The sequence below is a fragment of the Prionailurus bengalensis genome, chromosome A2 (genome assembly GCF_016509475.1).
Source record: "Prionailurus bengalensis isolate Pbe53 chromosome A2, Fcat_Pben_1.1_paternal_pri, whole genome shotgun sequence".
NCBI lineage: Eukaryota > Metazoa > Chordata > Mammalia > Carnivora > Felidae > Prionailurus > Prionailurus bengalensis.
In genome coordinates, this window is record NC_057348.1 from 120,592,197 (window position 1) to 120,614,020 (window position 21,824).

General features: G+C 45.0%; 1 protein-coding gene and 1 long non-coding RNA gene across 4 annotated transcripts in view; one reads left to right on the top strand and one right to left on the bottom strand.

Moving 5' to 3' along the window:
• The window catches only part of CHN2 (chimerin 2), a 305,590-nt gene extending 297,259 nt beyond the window's left edge, over positions 1-8,331 (top strand). For all 3 annotated transcript variants that reach the window (XM_043589173.1, XM_043589172.1, XM_043589174.1), the window contains 3 exons: positions 1,609-1,746; positions 3,639-3,744; positions 6,543-8,331. In XM_043589173.1, the coding sequence (XP_043445108.1) occupies positions 1,609-1,746; positions 3,639-3,744; positions 6,543-6,714 (416 nt within the window). In that variant the 3' untranslated portion in view covers positions 6,715-8,331. The remainder of the gene's footprint in view (positions 1-1,608; positions 1,747-3,638; positions 3,745-6,542) is intronic.
• On the bottom strand, positions 6,026-8,132 carry LOC122488053. Its single transcript, XR_006298548.1, has 3 exons — positions 8,023-8,132; positions 6,791-6,962; positions 6,026-6,361 (listed from the first exon to the last, which is right to left on the bottom strand). It is a non-coding gene; the product is annotated as an uncharacterized LOC122488053 (long non-coding RNA).
• Positions 8,332-21,824: the final 13,493 nt, after the last annotated feature.

The window sequence follows — 21,824 nt, forward strand, 5'->3', positions numbered from 1 at the left end:
GCACATCTGCATTGCCACAAATGGCAAGATTTCATTCTTTTTTATAGCTGAATACTATTCCTTTTGCTGTAAGCCACATCTGCTTTATCTGTTCATCCATCAGTGGACACTCAGGTTGCTTCCGTGTCTGGGCTTTTGTGAGCAATGTTGCAGTCCACGTGGGGGTGCGCGTTGCTTTCTGAATTACGTTTTCATTCTACATTTCTACCGAACAGTCCAAATAATTGTAGTCAAGCCAGTCAACGGCTGGAACCCCTAGCCTACCAGAGAGAACCTTCTCTCTGTAGAACAGACAAGGTCTCTGATGATCCGGCTGCCATATCTGTTCAGGCTCATGGCCGGTTGCTCCTCCCTGTATACTTTATGCCCCAGCAATACTGAAGTGCACCTGTTTTCACGAACAACTGCCTTGACTCACGTGGTTCTGTCCATCTAGAATGCGTTCGCCCCTCTGCCTGGCAAACGCTTACCTATTAATCAGGTGTCAGCTCAAGGGTTTCCTCTTCCATGAATCCTCCCTGAGCACCCCATGCTGACCTAAGAGTCTGACTGCCCTTTCCTGGGCCCCACCCACCCCCATGTTTTCACATGCCTCCAGCCGAGCAAGCTTCCCACTTCCTTGTAACTACTGAGTTGCATGCCTGACTCCCACTCCAACTTAGACCTACAGAAAGGGAATATGTGTCTTTTTCTCTGTGACTCCCCAGGGCCTAACAGTGCCTAGCACATGGCAGATTCTCAGTAGATATTTGTTAAATCTGTAAATAATGGGATCAGGTGATATATCTGCTACATTCCCTGTTTTCTGTTCCTTAGCAGCTTTTTTTTTTATCCTCAGAACCAAATGTGATGAGACATTTGTTCTTTCGGTTCTCTAAGTAAACGAAAATGCTAATTGTCTCGAAATGATTGTAACTTTAAGTTAAAAAGTGTCTTCAGAATGATTGTCAGAAGGGCACTTGGGTGGCACAGTCAGTTGAGCGTCTGACTCTTCCCTCCCCAGCTTGCACGCACTCGCTCAAAAAAGAAAAAAAGAATGATTGCAAAAAAGGTTAAAATATAACATTACCTATACATGAAGGAAGGTCAGAGTTTCCCAGATTAAAGTCCTAGGGGCAGAGGAGACAGAACCAAGAAAGAAGAAACGTCACGAGCCTGAAAGAGACAATCGAAACTGAAGATATTCAACTCTTCCTGTTGTGTCTGTGATCTTCAAACCCAAATCCAAAGAATCCTGGTGCAGCTATATAAAAGCTTCTTGATTTTTTTTAAATTATTATTTCAGATTAGATTGCTATTCCATTATGGACTTTTGTGTCTGGAATATTAATTACTATGTTAAATTTCTTTTTAGCAAATTACCAGAGGCTGGGTCCAAAGAACGACTTTCGGTCAATTTTACTACCCTTGGCTACACTTACGCTCAGACCCAAAATCGCTCTTCCAAAACTTCTGTTACTTCCTGCATGTCAGTGTTCTTAGATGCGAGAGTAGTCAGCTGGACTTGTACGGGCACGTTGCATCCACGTTGGATCGTTTCTTTGTGGGCATGCGTTAACTTGGCAAAATAGGTCCTAATTAGGAATTGGATCGTTGATTGTTTTTCAGACGGTGAAAAGGCAGATATATCTGCCAACATCTATCCAGACATAAACATCATCACTGGAGCCCTTAAACTGTACTTCAGAGACTTACCCATTCCTGTTATCACCTATGACACCTATCCCAAATTTATCGAAGCAGCGAGTAAGTATCGAGAGCTAATCTTTTATTCGTATCAAACCATTAAGTATCATGCTTTTCACTTCGAGAAAATCGAGACTCGGAACTCTTTAAATTACTGCCCGAGCACCTGCTCTGCCAAGCGAGGGCACAATGGTACAGTTAATAGAAAACCAGGCATGGGGCGCCTGGGTGGCTCAGTCGGTTGAGCGTCCGACTTCGGCTCAGATCACGATCTTGTGGTCCATGAGTTCGAGCCCCGCGTCGGGCTCTGGGCTGATGGCTCAGAGCCTGGAGCCTGCTTCGGATTCTGTGTCTCCCTCTCTCTCTGCCCCTCCCCCGTTCATGCTCTCTCTCTGTCTCAAAAATAAATGTTAAAAAAAATTTTTTTTTAAAAGACAACCAGGCATAGTTCACCAGCTGAGTTGAACCAGTACGAAGCCAGCCACTCAGCTGAGAAATGGTGCCAGGCAGTTGTCTCTCCACACCGTCGTCACTTCTCTCCTGGGCACCCGCACAGTCAGGGGCTGTTCTATGTTGAAAGCAAGAATGTTCCAGTAGTAAAAGATCCGGTGTTCTTCAGTGAGGACTGTACGGATTAGCTACGTTCATCCGTGAAGCAGACCCCCACTGCTAATCGATCGAAGTCATGCCCCCAGTTTGACCCGCTGGTGTTGTTCGAAACTGATCATACACCGAGAATCCACTGTGTCAAGTATCGTGCCGGGACCTCTCGATAATAGCCTCTAGTTTAAGCTTCTCATCCACCCGATGAGGCACACTTCATAATCCCATTTCACAGAGCAGGAAAGCTAGGCTCAGAGAGCTGAGGTCACGGGGCCAGGGAAAGAACACCATTGTCCTTGGTCTCCCTTCAGCCCACGGTTGCTCATTTAGCGTGTGGCACGCGAGTTGACTGGTGTCAGGAGAGAGGACCATTCTGGGGGGAGGAGGGGTGCTGCCCTCTGCCCGGCAACATAGTGAGGAAGGGGAGGTGCAGATGCTACAATGAGTGACATAGAACCCAAACACACCGTGAGGAATTGCTCATAAAAACTGTAACATCTAAAGGTAAGTATAATAATAAGATGCCTGACGGGCACAAAAGTGGGCAGGCTGGGATTAGTGCAAGATGTCCTTTCCTGGGGAGCTATGGCCCTATTTCCTGGTAGGAGCATTCTCCTACCCAGGAGAATTCTCCACGCTTACCCAGGAGCATGGGTCCTGGTGGTCCTAGGTGGAGAAGGTTCTGGCAACAGAGTGCCCTCTGCCCCAGGAGGAACGGCAGGGGAACGTTTCTTTGAATGGCTGCCAGTACCTATTCGAAAGCAGAAGCATGCACGTTTCCTCCCTTTGCTGATGGACCTAGTATCTACTTCCTCACCTGGACTGTCCAGCGGGGTTAGCCACGTCAGCGCTTGGGTGAAAAGTGCCATTGGTGCAGGCTGAGCCGTCGGGCTCATCGGCCAGCGCCCTTGTGTTGTTGACTGTATTCAGTTATGGAAGCCTGCCAGGAAGACACTGTCAGACAACCTCAAGAGAACACTACCACGGGCGATCCGGCTTAAATCAAAGCTCGTGACAGCGAGCTCTCTCGTAAACCCAGCTTTCAGAGGACGGGCAAAGCGCCGTTCCTGCCACCAGGAAACACGTACCCGACTGCAGACTTCAGGTCCGGCCTCCTGTCCCCCACCCAGTGCACACTGAATACCTGTGTGGTTCCCAACCTCCAGGCCTTTCTGGAATAAGGCAAGACACGAACGAGTCGCTTAGTTTAAGTGAAACGTTACCTGAAATTGCATGAACTTCTTAGACTTCCCCTCCATCTCCAACCAGAACAAACCAGTCTTCTGGTTACTTCTCTGAAAACGCGAATGTCTCAGCACTGCACTAACGCCTCATATGGGCTGTTACAGAAATCTCCAATGCAGACGAGAGGCTGGAAGCCGTCCATGAAGTGCTGATGCTGCTGCCTCCTGCCCACTATGAGACCCTCCGGTACCTGATGATCCACCTCAAGAAGTAAGCCAACACCCCCTCGGCACGTCCTCCACAACCCCTATCTGCCTGGGATGGTGAATGCATTAGCAAGGATTCATAACCTTTCTCCCCAACCCACTGAGGGGACGGACCCTCTTTTGGCGGGGGGCGGGGGGGTAGGGTCTAGCGAAGGCAGCCCCATCTGTAACTGCTAGAACCCTCACTCTGTGCCTGGAAGTGCTCTACACACTTTACGTGTGTTATCTCTGTGAGGTGGGGGTTGTTAGGGGCCTCAGGTTACAGATGAGACTGTGGACGCTTAAGGGGGTAAAATAACCGATGTGAAGAGGTAACGTGAAACCGGACTGAAATCCAGGCAGGCTGATCCAGAGCCCACAGTCTGCCTTAGCCATTTGTCCACACTGCATCCACAGCTGCACGGGGCCTCCCACACCAGCCCTATCCTCTGCGTTCTGTTCTTTCTCTTACAGCTTATTCTAGTTCTGGACTCCTGAACTGCCTTGCTTCTGGGCAAGCCCATTCCCACCCTGATCCCTTGTTTTTCTTGATGTATTAGTGACCAATCACCAAGTAACCAATCGCCCCAAAAGTTGTAGGCTTAAAACAATAGAGATTTATTATCTCACAGCTGCTGGGATCAGGAATCAGGTGTGGCTTAGTTGGGTGCCTCTGGTTCAAGGTCTAGAATGAGGCTATGGTTGAACTGATGGCCATGCTCTCTAGGGGAGCATCCACTTCCACACTCACTCACAAGGTTGTCGGCCGGATTCAGTTCCTCAGAGGCCTTGTGACTGGAGCCCTTTCTTGCTGACTGTTTGCCGGGGGACCCCCTCAGTGCCCTGCCACGTGAGTCTCCCCATGGGCAGCTCAAAAATGGCAGCTGGCTTCCCTCAGAGCAAGCAAGAGCCCCCAACATGAAAGATACAGTCTCTCTGTAACCTCATCTCAGAAGTGACATTCAATTGCTATTTGTTGGAAGCCACTAGGTCCAGCCCATACTCCAGGGGAAGGGATTAGACAAGAGTGTGAATTCCAGGAGGCAGGGATCATGGGCAGGGGGCCATCACAGAGGGTATGCACCACAGACAGCTAGGCACTGCATTATCTGTGTGACAGCACATAAGACAGATGGAGATGTCTGGGTATTTACAGGACACTAGAGCTCTGGTTCCAGACTCTTTTACTTCAACTGTGAGGCTCTTTCCTTCACTGTACGTATATAGCAAGGTCAGTGAGTTGGTCTCTGAGATGTTGGAGAGATCAGGGCATTTCTGTGTGCCCTGTGTGTTTTCGGAAGACCCGTGGCAGTGTGCCCTGTGCGCCCTGTGTGTTTTCGGAAGACCCGTGGCAGTGGCTCGTTCACGGATAAAATGAACCACAAATTGTCTACGCTAATTTACAGATCCGTTCAGTAAGTGAAAGGAAGCAAGTTGAGAATACTGTATAAACACTGGGTGGCGTTTTTATTTTTCTACCTTATAAAACATATAAATAGTGTTGCTCAGATGCATGGTGATCAGAGATGTAATAACATTTAGCTCAGAAGGTTTCTGTTTTGAGTAATTTGAGTATGAGTAATTTCTGGATAAGTAAGACTATGAAGGCCAGCCTGGTCTTTAATTAGCTAGAAATTACTTCTTTAGAAAGAAATTAGTTCTAATTGTTGTCGTTTGGAAGGCAAAGTATCATTATCAGGAAAAATGCTGATATGTCCCCTTTGAATCTTTAATGCCAATAATTTAGTACTTTTATCATGGAGGGTTTGCTAACCATCTTGTTTGGCCGGGCATGGTGCCTGACTTAATGGGAAGATGTGAGCAATATGATAGTGAAGAATGTTCCTCTTTCCTACCTCCTTAGCTTTGTAACATGAAAGTCATACAAGCTGAGTCGGCCTTCCTAAAATGATGCTAAGTGGCCGACCTCATTGGCTCCAAGAGAATAAAAATAAATGCATGGCCTTCTGCGCAGAACCTAAACAGGGTTTAATCGTATTTTGCCTTCTTTCGAGAACCTGTTCTCTTTTAGTTCCATTATGAACATCCCAAAACCTCAGTTCCTTAAAGGAAGAATCCAGGAGACTGTAATTTTATTCTAGGAAGATAGCGAGCCAACTCTGGAGTTTGAATTTTATTCTGAAAGGCTTTGCTGTTCTCATCTGGATGTTGAAATGATGATTTTCAATTCCAACAATAATTACTGCTCCAGACCTCATCCTGTGGGAACCAGAAATAATGTCCAAGTGCTTTCCTGTCTGGCCACATTCCAGCCTTTCCCCTATCCCGTGATAATGGTCTGGCTATTCCTACACTCATGGCAGCCCCATCCTACAGTAACCTTGCTCCTCCGACACTAAGCCTGCCAGCAGGCCAGGAATCTGCCATCAGCTTCCCTGATCATGAGCATACAGACCAGTAGGAAGCAGCTACAGGGGGGAAAAAGACTTCCATACAAGCCTAGACTAAAATCTGCATGCACTGTGGGCCAGCTAGAAATCGGCTGCCCCTTCTAACCAATATTCCCTACTCCGTTGCCACATCTGTTTAGTAAGAAGGACTGATTTTCTAATTTTAAAGATGTGTCTGTACCAGATTCGCTAAGTAATTCACGTCCACCGGCTGCAGGCAACGCCAGCAACCTAGAAAGAAAAGCAAAAGCAGAAAATTACCTCTCTGAAAACACTTTTCTAGAACTCTGATTCTCAGTTTCCTTTCACAACTTGCCAAAGCAGAGACATTTCTGAGGGCGTATGTGCACAATCAGCATAACATCCGTCTGCAAGTCTGTGTAACGTCTCTGTGTATATGCTCGTTCCGCAGGGTGACTTTGAATGAAAAGGACAATTTCATGAATGCTGAAAATCTGGGGATCGTGTTTGGGCCCACCCTGATGAGGTCCCCTGAGGACAGCACCCTCACCACCCTCCAGGACATGCGGTACCAAAAGCTGATTGTGCAGATTTTAATAGAAAATGAAGATGTTTTGTTTTAATCCACCGGGGAAATGAGCTGAATGGCCCCGGCCCCATCTAAGTTGATAAGGCTAAAGGAATAAAAGCATTTCTTACGCTTGATTTGTTTTCCAAACAAGTGGCAGAATTTCCTGGACCGCAGCGGGTTGTCAAGTCGGCTCCTGTGTCTCATAGACACTTGCCTCGTCCACGTGAGAAGAGCAGGGGTGAGAGTGACCAAGGCCCTTGTCTTGGGTCTTTGCCGTGCCTCCTACGTACATCTGTTTTGCTGGAAGAGTGATTAATAAATCTTTAACTTATTAAAAAACAACAACGTAGACCTTTAAGCTTCAGTCTTATCAGTAATAAAAGGGAATTTAATTCATAGAGGTACTTGATACAGTTATGTTTTCCACTTACAAAAAGAAGACAATTCTATGTTAAATGTTAAATGAGACTTCTATTGTAAAACGTATTTTTATTTTAGCTGCGAGAATGTTACTTTATTTCAGCAAATAGAACTCAATGCAGTGCATTGATTATGACCCTGTGTACTTTGTCCCGCTTCTTGCTGTGATCCCTGAAAACGTTTACCATGAATGCAGTATTATTTTGACATACCTCTGTCCTTATCAGTGCTTTGCAGTGAAAGTTCACCGGCCACCTGTGTCCCTGCTTCTGATAGTTTTTGCTGTTAAGCACACTGGCAGCTTGCTGTCGTATGGTATACGTTTATAGCAATGGTAGGATGGCCTGATACATCCATGCATCTTCTTTCCATAACAATGTTGTGGAATCCCAGAGTATTGTTTGGCATTGGCTGTAGTCTTTCCATTATCGTGTGTGAATATCCCAGAATATGCAGAACATGGTCATTTTACATAAAATGATTTGGGAACACTGGTTGAATCTGGGCCATGTAAAAAAGTGAGCACTTTCCCTGTTGTCAGGCCAGCATTCTGACTTCATCGATCAATGGCAAATTGTATTTTTGTCACACTTCTGTATTTATGAAAAGTGAATCTGCAGAATAATTGTTGATTTTTTTTTTTCGTTTTCGTTTTATAAACAAGACTATTTTTAAAAGTAAGAATGAGTAAGTTGGGTTTTTACAAATATTCCTCCTTGATAAGGGTAGCTGTGTATGGATCATAATTTAATATGACTTTATTACTATAGCTCCATCTTATTGGTGATATTTATCTTAGCATGGGCTTTTCACGGCAAGATTTCTATATTTTGTAACATAGGTAAAATATTGGAAGCATCAAAACCTGTAAATCTAATTTTTTTCCCTGCAATCCACCTACAGCGTCTTTTCCTCTGATTGAGCTGATCCACGTACTTACTCGGTAGTCTGGTTTTGGAGTGACCGGAAGAGAATTACTGTGTGAGAAGTGAGCCGGGAGGAGGAGGGCGGTGCAACTGTTGTCCTGCATGGGCTCTGTTGGCACACGGCGGGGTCAGAATGGTTCTGCTGGGTCCCTGCTCTATTGTTCCTCCCAACTGTACAGATTTGTTTGTTGTAGCTTCTGTACTTCTGGATACTGTCAAAAGATTATCTGAAAATGGTTTTATTTTGTGAAGTGAATAATACTTTGTAATTTATGATAGCGTAAATGGAAGGAAAAGCATTAAATGTATTAAATTCTTCTGTCTATCGTTTCGGAGTGTGCGAAGAAAACTGGTGTTGGGGAGCGGCAGGGTCCAGTAGGGGGAGAATATCCAAAACACCGTTCCCGGATGGGTTTTGGCGACAGTTTCTGTCGTCACCAAAACATGGGGAGGAAGCAAGACACGTCCCACTGGGTCCCCACCCTGTTGCCCACCCCTTTTCCAGTGTCCACTCTGGAGGGCCTGCTTGGGATTCTAATGCTCCGCCTTCACTGTCCTTAAGACCTGTTGCATTTATGTTTTTCATTAAAAGACGTAGGGTTTATGGGCGCCTGGGTGGCTCAGTCGGTTGAGCGTCCGACTTCGGCTCAAGTCATGATCTCACAGTCCGTGGGTTCCAGCTTCGCATCAGGCTCTGTGCCAACAGCTTAGCCTGGAGCCTGCTTCAGATTCTGTCTCTCCTCTCTCTGCCCCTCCCCCGCTCACGCTTTGTCTCACTGTTTCTCAAAAATAAATAAATGTAAAAAAAAAATTAATTAAAAAAAAAAAAGATGTAGGGTTTAGAGCATATCCCCCCTACGTCATCCTCAGGAGAACAGAACAAGAGTTTCTGAGCCAGAAAGACCTGAGTTTGAATCCCAGATCTGTCTGTTCTCAGCTGCATGTGACCTTGGGAATGCGTTTGCTCATCTGAAAAACTGGGCAAAATGTTCTGGCTGTGACATCTTAGATGAAATGACCTAAAGCCATTAGTAACAGTTATTTCTTAGTATTATCATTATTAAGAGTGATGACTTCACAGGGAAAGAGCTATAACCTAGGGTGGGAAGGCAGAAGCAGGAGAAGAAAAGGGTTCGTCCCAGGTTAAATCCAAGTTCGAGTAGTAATAAGGGATATTATAACAGGGCTCTATACTATGTAATGAGGGTCACCCGACTCCTTTTCTTGACTGTGATTACAACACCCGATCCCCTCTCCCTTGCTTTAGTCTGAAGCTTGCTCGCCCACATTTATCTCCCCCACCATCTGGCAGCCTGGCATGGCTCCTCTTACCCGGCTTGAAATTCCTGCCATTAGAATAACTCTAGTAGTGATCACCTGAGAAGAGGCAGCACTGTTTCCAGAAACCCACTGCTGTCTACAAGTGGGTTGTGGGAGGTGCGACAGGGGCAGAGTGGGTGGAAGAAGATAGTTCTCAGGAGGGGAGAAGACCCCGTTTCTTTCTCCCATTAACATAAATGGGCACCTGGTCTCCAGAACTGGGAGGGGGCCCGTGCTGAATTTCAAGGATAGCAGTCTGGAGGGCAGAGACAGGGAGGAGAGGACAGCATAGGGCAGTCGCATACCACACAGTTGAAGCATTGCCTAGGCTGTCCTGATTCCTACTAAAAACCCAACTCTGGTTTTAAAAATGTTCATTAATTTTCAACAAATATTTATCAAGCATTTATTAATGGGCCAGACACTGCGAATACCTGGAGGCAGGGAAGAGGCTTATCTCACTGGAAGAATTAAATAAGTTTAGTCTGGCTAGAGAGAGAAAGCTGGTCATGTTGAAGATTTGGTACTCTGACCTCAGGGAAATCGGTGCCACTCATTTTTTTTTTGAATAAACTTAATTTTGGAATAGTTTTACATTTACAGAAAAGTTGCAGAGGTACTACAGAGAGTGCCTGTGTACTCCTGACCCACTTTCCCCTAATGTTAACGTCTTATGTAACCACCGTCCATTAATCAGAACTAAGAAACCGACACTGGCACATTACTATTAACTCCAGACTTTATTCAGATTTCATGGGTTTTCCACCAATATCCTTTTCCTGTCCTGGGATATGGTCCAGAGCACCCCACTGCATTGGCATTAATGGGTTGTAAGGGACAGATGACAGAATCTAGTTTACATTTTTAAAAGATCACTGACCTGACCGTGGATCCATCGGAGAACACGTGGGCAGACTGGGGTAGTGAAGGTTGATGTCGTTACATGCTCTCCTTGTCATGCAGGACTGCGGTGATGTAGCCTGCATCGGTGGTGGAAAGGCAGAGACAGCTAGAATAGTCATCTCGAGGAGGCAGAGTTGAAAAGGTTTGGTTACAGGTTGGATCAAAGAATCGAGGATGATTCTCGGGGGGCTGAATTTGACAACCGGACAGGATTTACAGAAAAGAGCACAGAGGAGCTGGAGGTCTGCAGGAGGGGTGGGGAAAGAATAGGGAAGATGGTGAGGTCTACTCTGGACATGGTGAAATAGAGATCACTGTGAAATTGCCAAGCAGAGATGTTTCACTGGCAATGACAGGGACAGATCCCAGCTAGAGACACGGGTCTGGGAGGTAACAACTGAAACCGTGGGAGTGAATGAAAGTACTCAAGGATACAGAACAGAGAAATAGGTGACAGTCCCCATTCGGAGTTCTGTGGAGCACCAACATTCAGGAAAGAGAGGAGCAGGCAAGTGAAGTCTGTTTTAATGTAGTAAAATAAAGAGGGTCTCAGAGTGCAGTTCAGAAGGACTCTCTCCCTTGTGTTCAGGTTTGTTCCACAGTGTCCTAATCCATTTCTTTGTCCCACTTAGATTTTTTTGCTACACGCAAGGTACCACATTCCACCCTGTGCATTGGAGGAGTTGCTTCGTTATTCTGTAAATGCAAATGAGCTGGCGTCATTTTGTTCTTCTGAGTTGAAAAGATGTTGTCATACTCACAGACCTCCTTCACTGCCTTCCTGCAGTTTGTACAAAGTGCTCATCCAGCAGGCATCACAGAGTACCTCGACTGTGTGTATGTCTGTCTCCATTGAAATACAAACTCCCTGAGATTGGGAGTCGAGGATCCCACTTGGCCAATCAGGCACCCTCCTGCACAGCCTGCAAGTCTCCACGCAGGCTCCCCTGGCTGAGACCTCCCCTAGCTTCCCCAGACAGAGAAAAGAGCAGATACCAGCCATAAATATGTGGAAGCACAGGAAATTTAGAGAACTGCAGATTTGGATTTAACCAGAACACAGAGTGTGAAGGAAGAGGAGGGGAGTGAGATTAAACAAGCAGGACTGTGCCAGGAAACAAGGAACCTTGCAAGCCAAGCATAAGCCAAACTCAGAAAAGTCTGTCTAGGGACACAAGAAAGACCAGAAGACATTAAGACTAGGAATATGGGAGCTAATCAGGAAACAGGCATTGCCCGTGTGGCTTGGCTCCCCAGAGGAGGGATGGAGAAGAGTCAGGGATAGGAGAGAGATTTAAGAGGTTGTTAGGACCCACTGATTTGATGCCAGAATTGAAAGGAAGGAAAGTGTCACAAATGTTACCCTCCATGTCTGGTTTTTGCAACTAAATGAATATTTAAGGAAGATACGAGAATATGAGAAAGGGAGCAGGTTCAGCAGGGGAAAATCATGGGCTCAGTTTGCAGGATGCACTATGATGCTAATAGTTCACCCGTGTGGAAATGTCCAGTAGGCAGTTGGACAGGTGGTTTTGGAGCTCAAGAAAGGGGGATGAGCTGGTAGATATGACCTGGTCAGATTGCATGGCCAGTTGAAGCAAAGAGAACCAATAGTAGGTCCTGACTAAGAACAAAATCCAAGGGGCAGATAGAACTAGAGAACATTGCAAGGAAGGTCAGGAATGGCCAGAAGAGGAAGGTGAGGGTCGGAGCCTAAGATGAAAGGGAAAGACAGCACGTCAGGGACAGACAGAGAGGCCATCAGGGTCAAATGCTGTTCCAAGATAAGTTAATGAATCCCCTTTGGATATGGCAACTAAGGAGTCCCCGGTAACTTAACAGAAGACGTTTCAACGGGACAATGCGATGAAAGGCAACTTGCTGAACCTTACGGAGCGAATGGGGGTGAAGAATGAAAATAACACCTACAGTCAGAAAAACAGACCAAGTTCTCTTTCCATGGGCTTGTGCACGTCCTATGTATGATAAATCATGTATGGGAGCACATTTTTTCATTGTCGCCAAAAAAATTATTACCTTAACATACTTTCCTGAAAAATTATATACTTCAAAATCTTCATAAAGAATTAAGCAAGTATTACTGGAACAGATTTTTGGTCACTCCAGTTACCAAGCATGAAACTTGTTTGGGTTTTTTTTTTTTTCCCTACATCCTAATTTGTAAAATGGGTATAATCCTGGTTTTGTTCTAGTTCCCTAATCTGAAAATGGGCATAACATAGTATCTGCTCTCCCCTCCCTATCAGAGTGGTTCTAAAGATCCACTGAGATCCTGAATGTGAAAACAGAAGGCTCACTATAAACTGTATGGCAATGTACAAATGTTAATTACCGTACGCAGGACCATGGTTCCAAAACCAATCCCCTGCCAGGCGGGGCAAGCTCACGTTAGTTCATTAACTGGCAGGGCTAAAGGATGTGGAGGCATGGGATGGAGTGGAACATGTCCTGTCAGGGGCAACATGGGGCTGCAAGAATCAGAGATGCAGGCCCAACAGCCCCTCAAGGAAAGACTTGTAAGACCCCAAAGTCTACGAGGCTCCAGAGGACTTTCCACACCCATAGACCAAGGTCCCTCCGAGCCTCACCCCCGTAACCATTGAACCAACTCTATCTCTAATAAAATATTATCTGAACTGAAAGATTCCTGAGGGCAGAAATCTGGTCAACTTTGCTCACCACTCTACTCCAGCCCCCAACTGGCACGGTGCCTTGCATACAACAGGCACTCCAACCTTTTTGAAATTAGTGGCAGAATCCTCCCACAAATCCTCAAATGTCCTATAATATTTTGGTGCAATGGAGGAAGGGGTAACTCCAGAAGCAGAAGAATCTGCAAATGCATTTTGATGGGCTTTTGTCCACCATTTGGAGCTCTGCCTAATATCTGAAACTTTTAATTACTGAAGCTTGCCAATTATCCTTAACTCACCTAGTTTTTACCATAGTCTTTCTTCTGGTACGAATCATTAAGCATCAAAATAATTCAGTTTGGAGAATCTGAAGATCTAAGTCTCTAACTCAATTGTGGGTTACACAGCAAGTGATAGCTCTATTGGGCTAGGATCGAGTACAGTGTAGACTAGAAGAAGGTCAGGTGCTGGATCCCCATGCCCCCCGTGGTTACATCCAAGCGTTACCACTTTCTGAGAGTGTAACTTAGGGAAAGTTATTTTACTGATCAAGCCTGTTTTCCTTGTCATTATAATGACCTAATACCAGTACCTCTTCCATGAAGTTTATGAGGCTTAAGATAATCTATATACAGCATTCAATACAGTAATTGGGGCTCAGAGTAGGGATACAAATGTTTGTCTAGAAACTCAAGAGCTTAGGGAAACTCTTACAAGAATGCTTAGACCATCGGTATTCTTTCATCTATGCTATCAGGCATCACCACTTACTGCTGCCTAGCAAATCAGAGTTAAGGAGTTTTACCCATTTACTGCCCGGTGGGTTTTTAAAGCCAAGCCACACCCGGCCCATGGTGGGATGTGGTGGGAAGGCAGCACGGTAGCCCTGCAAGAGCCCTGGATTTAGAGCCACAAGACCTGGCTCGGTCACAGATCAAGGCTTTTCACATTTCTGAGCCTCAGGTTTCTCCCCTTTGAAACGTGAAAACTAATGCCTGCCTGCTTGGCCCGCCAACCTCACAGGGTTATCGCTGAGGCCAGATGGCGTGGGAGCAGGTGTGGGGGTGCCGTCACACACCTTTCCACCACTCTGTCAGCTACGGCTGCTGCTGCCCCCGAGTGCTCCCCCTGGAGCCCCGCCGACCGTCCTGCGGCTTCAGGTCTCCGCTTACTTGGCTTCTCAGTTGCTGGCCCAGCGGACCTCCCCTTTCTTCTCAAACCCCTCTCTTTCTCGGCTGCTGGGACACCACCCACCACACCCCCATCCTCTGCTCGATGCCTCTGCCCATTGTCCTTCCATACCTGTCCAAATCCCCTGGCACGCTCACCAATGCTGTTTCTTGCCCTACTTTATCCACAGGCGATCACAACCTCTGGCTCTGAATGCTATCTGTCAACAAATAAAATAATCCCTAAGATTCAATAAGCTACCCAGTGCCCTGTAACAGATCCCTTCTGCTAAAACCAGCTAGCACGTGACCTACTGCCCACAGCCAAGAGTCCTGATGAACACTCCATGACTCCACCACTCGGCTCTTTAAAATTTTCACATCTACCATATTTGCACTGCATCAAGAGAATTTAAAACTTCAGAATGATGTGTACAATATAGTCCTTCAACAATTCTACATTACTCTGGGGCGCCTGGGGAGGGGGGGGCTCAGTCGGTTGACTTCGACTTCAGCTCAGGTCATGATCTCGGGGTCCGTGAGTTCGAGCCCCGCGTTGGGTTCTGTGCTGACAGCTCAGAGCCTGGAGCCTGTTTCGGATTCTGTGTCTCCCTCTCTCTGACCCTCCCCCGTTCATGCTCTGTCTCTCTCTGTCTCAAAAATAAATAAATGTTAAAAAAAAAAAAAAGGTTTTTTTTAACGTTTATTTTTTGAGAGAAAGAGACTGAGTGTGAGCAGGGGAGGGGCAGAGAGAGGGAGACACAGAATCCGAAGCAGGCTCCAGGCTCTGAGCCATCAGCCCAGAGCCCGATGCGGGGCTCGAACTCACGGACCGCGAGATCATGACCTGAGCCGAAGTCGGCTGCTTAACCGACTGAGCCACCCAGGTGCCCCCCCCCTCAAAAAAATTTTTTTTTAAAAACCACAATTCTATACATTACTCAGGGCTCATCACGATAAGGGTACTCTTAATCCCCTTCGCCTATTTCACCCATGCGCCCCGCCCTTTCAACCTCTCCTCTGGTAACAGTCTGTTCTCTGTATTTAAGAGTCTGGTTTTTTGTCTCTTCTTTGCTTGTTTTGTTTCTTAAATTCCACATGTGAGTGAAATCATATGGTTCTTGCCTTTTTCTGACTGGCTTATTTCACATAACATCATACCCTCTAGATCCGTCCCTGTTGTTGCGAATGGCAAGATTTCATTCTTTTTTATGCCTTCATTTTGTATATATGCCACATCTTTTTTATCCGCTCATCTGTTGATGGACACTTAGGACACTTCCATAATTTGACTATTATACCTAATGCTGCAATCAACACAGGGGCGCATGTATCTTTTCAAATTAGTGTTTTTGTATTCTTTGGATAAACACTCAGTAATGGAATTACCGTATCATGGGGTAATCCTAGTTTTAATTTTTTGAGGACCCTCCATAGTGTTTTCCACTGAGGCTACCTATATACTTTTCGGAAAACTTTTATCTAGTCATACCCAGTACGCTATTTAGTATGGTGCCTTAAAGAATGGTGCGTTAGCTCACTCTTTGATTTTGTAGAATCTTATGTCCAGCTTTACATGTGACATGGAAATCGTCTATAATTGTCTTTGCCTAAACAGTCCTTATTCAGTTTGTCTCGTAAGTAGAGTGACACCGCATTCTCTATTCTTCTTGTCTCTGGAAGCATCTGAATAGGATTGGTAGTTAGGGTTGGTTTCAGCTACAAGTAGTGGAGGACCCAAATTACGATAGATTAAACAAGGTAGAAGCTTATTTCTTGCTCATTTAAAACTCCAGGGGGGTGGGGGGAAGCTATGGGTCTAATATGGTAGTTTCATACTCGCTGGGGTCCCGGGTTCCTTCTGTCTGGCTGTTCCAGTGGGGATCTCCCAGTGCTTCCTTCACAAACCACTGCCTCCTCCTATAGGCTTCATTAAACTCTGCACAGGCCTGGCTTCCAAAGGACGGCCCTCCCCCAATATCCGTCTCTGCTGCTGGGATCACCCAACCTGGCTTGGGTCCCCTGCACGTCTAAGCCTTCCTGGGGTCCCGCTTGGCTCACAGTAATGCATGTACGTCTTCCACTCATTGATAGCAGCTCAGTCAGTCCCCCGCCACAGTCCTCTCCTTTTGCCTCTAGCATGAAAATAATTTTAAGTCCCCAGACTCTAGGGGACACACATAAAGCTCTCAGAGGGGTTCTGTGAACTAATCCCCACCCCCCGCTCCCGCCCCGCAAAGCTTAGGCTTTCCTTCACCAAAGAACATTCTTACAGTACTCAAAAACTCTCTAAAAAGAAATCTATTAAGCGTCTTGCTCAATCCTCTATATCCCCCCCGTATTTAACCCCCAAGGTGGGCAGTAAACTAAGGGTCACAAAAAAATGTCATACTCTTAGCATTCTCTGCACCTTCGGGCTATTAGCTATTGTGCTCAGTCTTTGGGGCCTTGTTTGAAGCTTGGTGACAAGAAAAGTCTCATTTAAAATCCTTAACATACATACATACACACACACACACACACACACACATATATATATGTGTGTGTGTTTTTTATGTTTTTTTTTTTTGAGAGAGAGAGAGAGACAGAGTGTGAGTGGGGGAGGGGTAGAGAGAGAGGGAGACAGAATCTGAAGTAGGCTCCAGGCTCTGAGCTGTCAGCGCAGAGCATGACGTGGGGCTTGAACTCACAGACTGCGAGATCATGACCTGAGCCGAAGGGACACCCAATGGACTGAGCCACCCAGGCACCCCTGTAACATATATTTTTTAAATAAAGAGTATTATTCTGGCAATCAGGAAGAAAAAAGTAGGTTCTGAAAATAAATATTTAGGCAGTTTACAATAGACTATCTAGCTGTAGGAAATGAACAGAAGTGCAGACTCACCTGATAGATTATTATCTAGTGGCCAAGGCTATCAGATCATTCCATTTGTTCCAGAAAACCAAACGGAAAAATAATACAACACCTATCAACAGTGGATTTCTTAAATGACTCATGGTATTGCCACATAATAGATACCAAACATTAAAAGGAATATGTTTCTATATTAACTTGGAAATGGTTCACGGTATGCCGACTTTGAAATAGTTCTCAATACTGAGTAATGAAAGAAAATACAGGTTATGACCCTGTAACTATTGTTTAAAGGTCTACCCAGTGCGTCTGGCTCATGCAGCACGAAGGAGTAGGCTAACACCGTCATCCTCGACTCCTCCATTTTTCTTGCCCATTACCAGATGAATAGCAGTGAAGCCTGTTGGCTTTACACACCCATAAACACCTCAGAACTCAGCCTTTTCTGCCCTTGCCTGCCCCCCACCAAGCTCCCAGAAGTCAATCCCAACACAACAGAGGGATCCAGTCAAAATACAAGTGAGATCTGGTCCCCACACTGCCTAGAACCTTCCATTGCTTCCTCATATCACTCATAATAAAATCCAGCCTTCACAGTGGCACACGAGGCTTCCGTACGTGACTTACCTGAATTCCTGTCAGTGCTCTGATCACCTCTCCGGCTACTAACGCCTACACTCAACTGCATTTCAGACTCCAACACGCTGGACACACTCCTGCCTTGGAGAGTCTTGGCAGTGGCTCTTCCTTCTGCCCCAATTATCTACCTGGTTCCCTCCCTTTCCACCTTCAGGTCGGTTGATCAAAGGGGTTGGGCACACACCACCATGCCTCACCTGGAATGGCCTGGAACTCATGGTGAGAAGGATTAGCAGGCACAGGGTCACCTTCTTCAAGTACTCAGTAGACAGCCATCTTGAGCAGAGGTCTAGATGAACACTCCAAAGAGGCTGAGCTGCAAGACACCTTTTAATAGGGAAAAGGTGAGAGCGGCCTTGCAGGAGAGGAATGAAATTTTTAGATTCAAGGTCCAGCTTGCCCAAACCTTGGACTTCTTGTAGGCCCCTGGTCCCATGAGAAATGGAGTCATGGCAAAGTCCCTCCCACTGCAGGAGAGAGAAGGAGCCCAGGAGCCATCAACCCGACAGTCCTGCTTTTCACTCCACTGGACGGAGTTTAACTTTTTAAACTTAAGTTTAACTGTAAACTTTTTATTTTGAAATAATTAAAAGTTAAGAAGAAAGTATAAAGACTCCAAAGTGTCATTCACTCTTCTTCCCCAATGGTGACATCTTATAGAACTGTAGTACATTACCCAAACCAGGAAACTGACCAGTTAAAAGACTACAGACCCTATTCAGTTTCCACAAGTGTCTAGGCCTACATTCATAGTCACATATGCATGGATGTGAATGTTGTTGTATGCAATTTTACCCCATGTACAGATTTGGGTAACCACCACCACAATCAGGATACAATCTATTACCACAAACTTCTTCCCATGGTCTCTTTGTATCCATGCCCATCCCTACCCCACTCCCCATCCACGTCCCCTGCAAATATCTGTTCTCCAGATCTATAATTTTTGAGAATGTTATATAAATGGTATCAAATAGTATGTAACTTTTTTTGACATTGGCTGTTTCCACTCAGCACAACTTTCTGGAGATACATCTAAGTGGCTGCGTGTATCAAGAGTCAGTTCCATTTTGAGGTTCCTCAAAAAATTAAAAATGGAACCACCCTGTGACCCAGCAATTGCACTACTAGGTATTTATCCAAGGGATACAGGTGTGCTGTTTTGAGGGGCACGTGCACCCCCATGTTTATAGCAGCATTATCGACAATAGACAAAGTATGGAAAGAGCCCAAATGCCCACTGATGGATGAATGGATAAAGAAGATGTGGTGTGTGTGTGTATATATATATACAAATACACACGCACACATATATGTACATATACATATGTGTATATATACATATGTGTGTATATATACGCACATATATGTGTATATACACATATATACATATACATATGTGTGTGTATACGCATATATATACATATATACACACGTATATACATATATGTGTATATGTATACATACACACGTATATACATATATGTGTATATGTATACATACACACGTATACGTATACATACACACGTACATACATATACACGTATATGTATACATATACATATATACATATACGTGTATATATATATACATATACATATATACATATACATATATACGTATACATATACATATATATACATATATATCGCTAATACTCCCATCATTCATATATATACATATACATATAGCGATCAAAAGGACTGAAATCTTGTCATCTGCAACATGGATGGAACCAGAGTGTATTACACTAAGACAAATTAGTCAAAGACAAATATCCTATGACTTCACTCATATGTGGAATTTAAGATACAAAACAGATGAACATAAGGGAAGGGAAGCAAAAATAACAAAAACAGGGAGGGGGACAAAACGTAAGAAACTCTTATTTTTTTTTCTTTTTCTAAATATAATCTATTGTCAAGATAGCTAGGCTACAGTGTATACAGTGTGCTTTTGGTTTCGGGAGTAGATTCCCAAAAAAGAGGCTCTTAAATATGGAGAACAAACTGAGGGTTGCTGGAGGGGTTGTAGGTGGGGGGGGATGGGCTAAATGGGCAAGGGGCATTAAGAAGGACCCTTGTTGGGGGGCGCCTGGGTGGCGCAGTCGGTTAAGCGTCTGACTTCAGCCAGGTCACGATCTCGCGGTCCGTGAGTTCGAGCCCCACGTCGGGCTCTGGGCTGATGGCTCAGAGCCTGGAGCCTGTTTCCGATTCTGTGTCTCCCTCTCTCTCTGCCCCTCCCCCGTTCATGCTCTGTCTCTCTCTGTCCCAAAAATAAATAAACGTTGGGGAAAAAAAATTAAAAAAAAAAAAAAAAAAGAAGGACCCTTGTTGGAATGAGCACTGGGTGTTATATGTAGGGGATGAATCACTGGATTCTACTCCTGAAATCATTATCACACTATGTGCTTGGATGTGAATTTTAAAAAATAAAATTAAAAAAAAGAGTTGGTTCCATTTTTATTGCTGAGATGTATTCCATGGTATGGCATTCCCATGGTTTTACCATTCACCCAAATGAAGGACATCTGGATTGTTTCCAGTTTGGGGCTATTATGAACAAAGCCATATGAACACTCATGTACAGGTTTGTGTGTGAATGCATGTTTTCACTTCTCCGAGATAAACGCCCAGGAGTGCAACCGCCGGCTCGTGTTTGCATGTTTAGCTTTTTAAGGAACCACAGAACTGTTTTCCAGAGAAGCTGAACCGTTTTACATTCTATTACCGCCAAACGTTTTCTTGTGGCCTTTGTAAATCTCTCTCCCATCTCCCTCCCTATCCACCTCTACCTCTGTCCCCGTACAGTATGTTGCATTTCCTAGAGTTTTCGATAAATGAAATCATATATGGTATGTATACTTTTTGGTCTGGCTTCTTTCCCTCAGCATCGTTATTCTCAGATTCATCCAAGTTGTAGCATGTCTATAGGTCAATTCATTCTATTGTTAAGCAGTAGTCTATAGTAAGGATAGGCCACAGGCTGTTTATACGTTTTTACCTATTGATGGACAGTTGGGTTGTTCCTTCCTTCCTTCCTTCCCTTCCTTCCTTCTGGCTATTACCAATAAAGCTGTTATAAACATGCAAAAAAAAAAAAAAAAGAAAAGAAAGTGATTCCATTTCTCCACATTCTGACCAGCATTTGGTGTTACCATTATTTTCTATTTTAAGCATTCTGGCAAGCGCCTGTTGGGATCTCATTGTGGTTCTAATTTGCATTTTGCTCATGGTTAATGATGCTGAACATCTTTTCGTGTGCTCATCTGTCATCTGTAACTCCGGTTGAGTGAAACATCCATTCACATCTCTTGCTCATTTTATAATTGTATTTGTTTACTGGTGAATTTTGAGAGTCTCTTATATATTGTAGGTGTAAAACCTTTGTCAGGTATGTGGTTTGCAAATATTTTCCCCTCGTCTATAGTTTGTCTTCAGCTCCTCCTAACAGGATCTTTTCCAGAACAAAAGGGTTTTTTGGGGTTTTTTTTAGTTCTGATGAAGTCCAATTTAGCAGTTTTTTATTTTATAGATCATGCTTTAAGCCATGTCTGAGAATCCTTCACCTACCCCTACATCACAGAGGTTCTATCTTTTATTCTAAAAGTTGTATCGTTTTACATTTAAAATCCGTGATCGGGGCGCCTGGGTGGCTCAGTCAGTTGGGCGGCCGACTTCGGCTCAGGTCACGATCTCGCGGTCCGTGAGTTCGAGCCCTGCGTCGGGCTCTGGGCTGGTGGCTCGGAGCCTGGAGCCTGCTTCCCATTCTGTGTCTCCCTCTCTCTCTGCCCCTCCCCCATTCATGCTCTGTCTCTCTCTGTCCCAAAAATAAATAAACGTTAAAAAATAAATAAATAAATAAATAAATAAAATCCGTGATCCATTTTGAATTAATTATAGTGCCATGATTAAGGAGAAGTTTACTTTGTTCCTTTGCACAAAGGAACTCTCCAGAATAAGGGTAAAAGGAGGTCCCAGGTGGATAGCCGTGTGCCAGTCACGGAGGATAAACAGCCCAGACTGGAACTGCGTGATGAAAGAGACAGCCACACTGGGGACTGCCACCACCCAGCCCTCTGCTGCAGCACCTTGTCCAACAAGAAAGGGGGAGGCTCAAATCTAGGAAATGCAGAATCCGACTCAAGGCATTCCCAGGAAGAAGCTATGCAGCAGGCCAGAGAGAGAGAGAGAGAGCAGTCCATAAGGAAGGAGAAGGAAGTGTCTGGGAGTAACACTTGGGGGAATGGAGCACATATATATTGGTTTGACTGA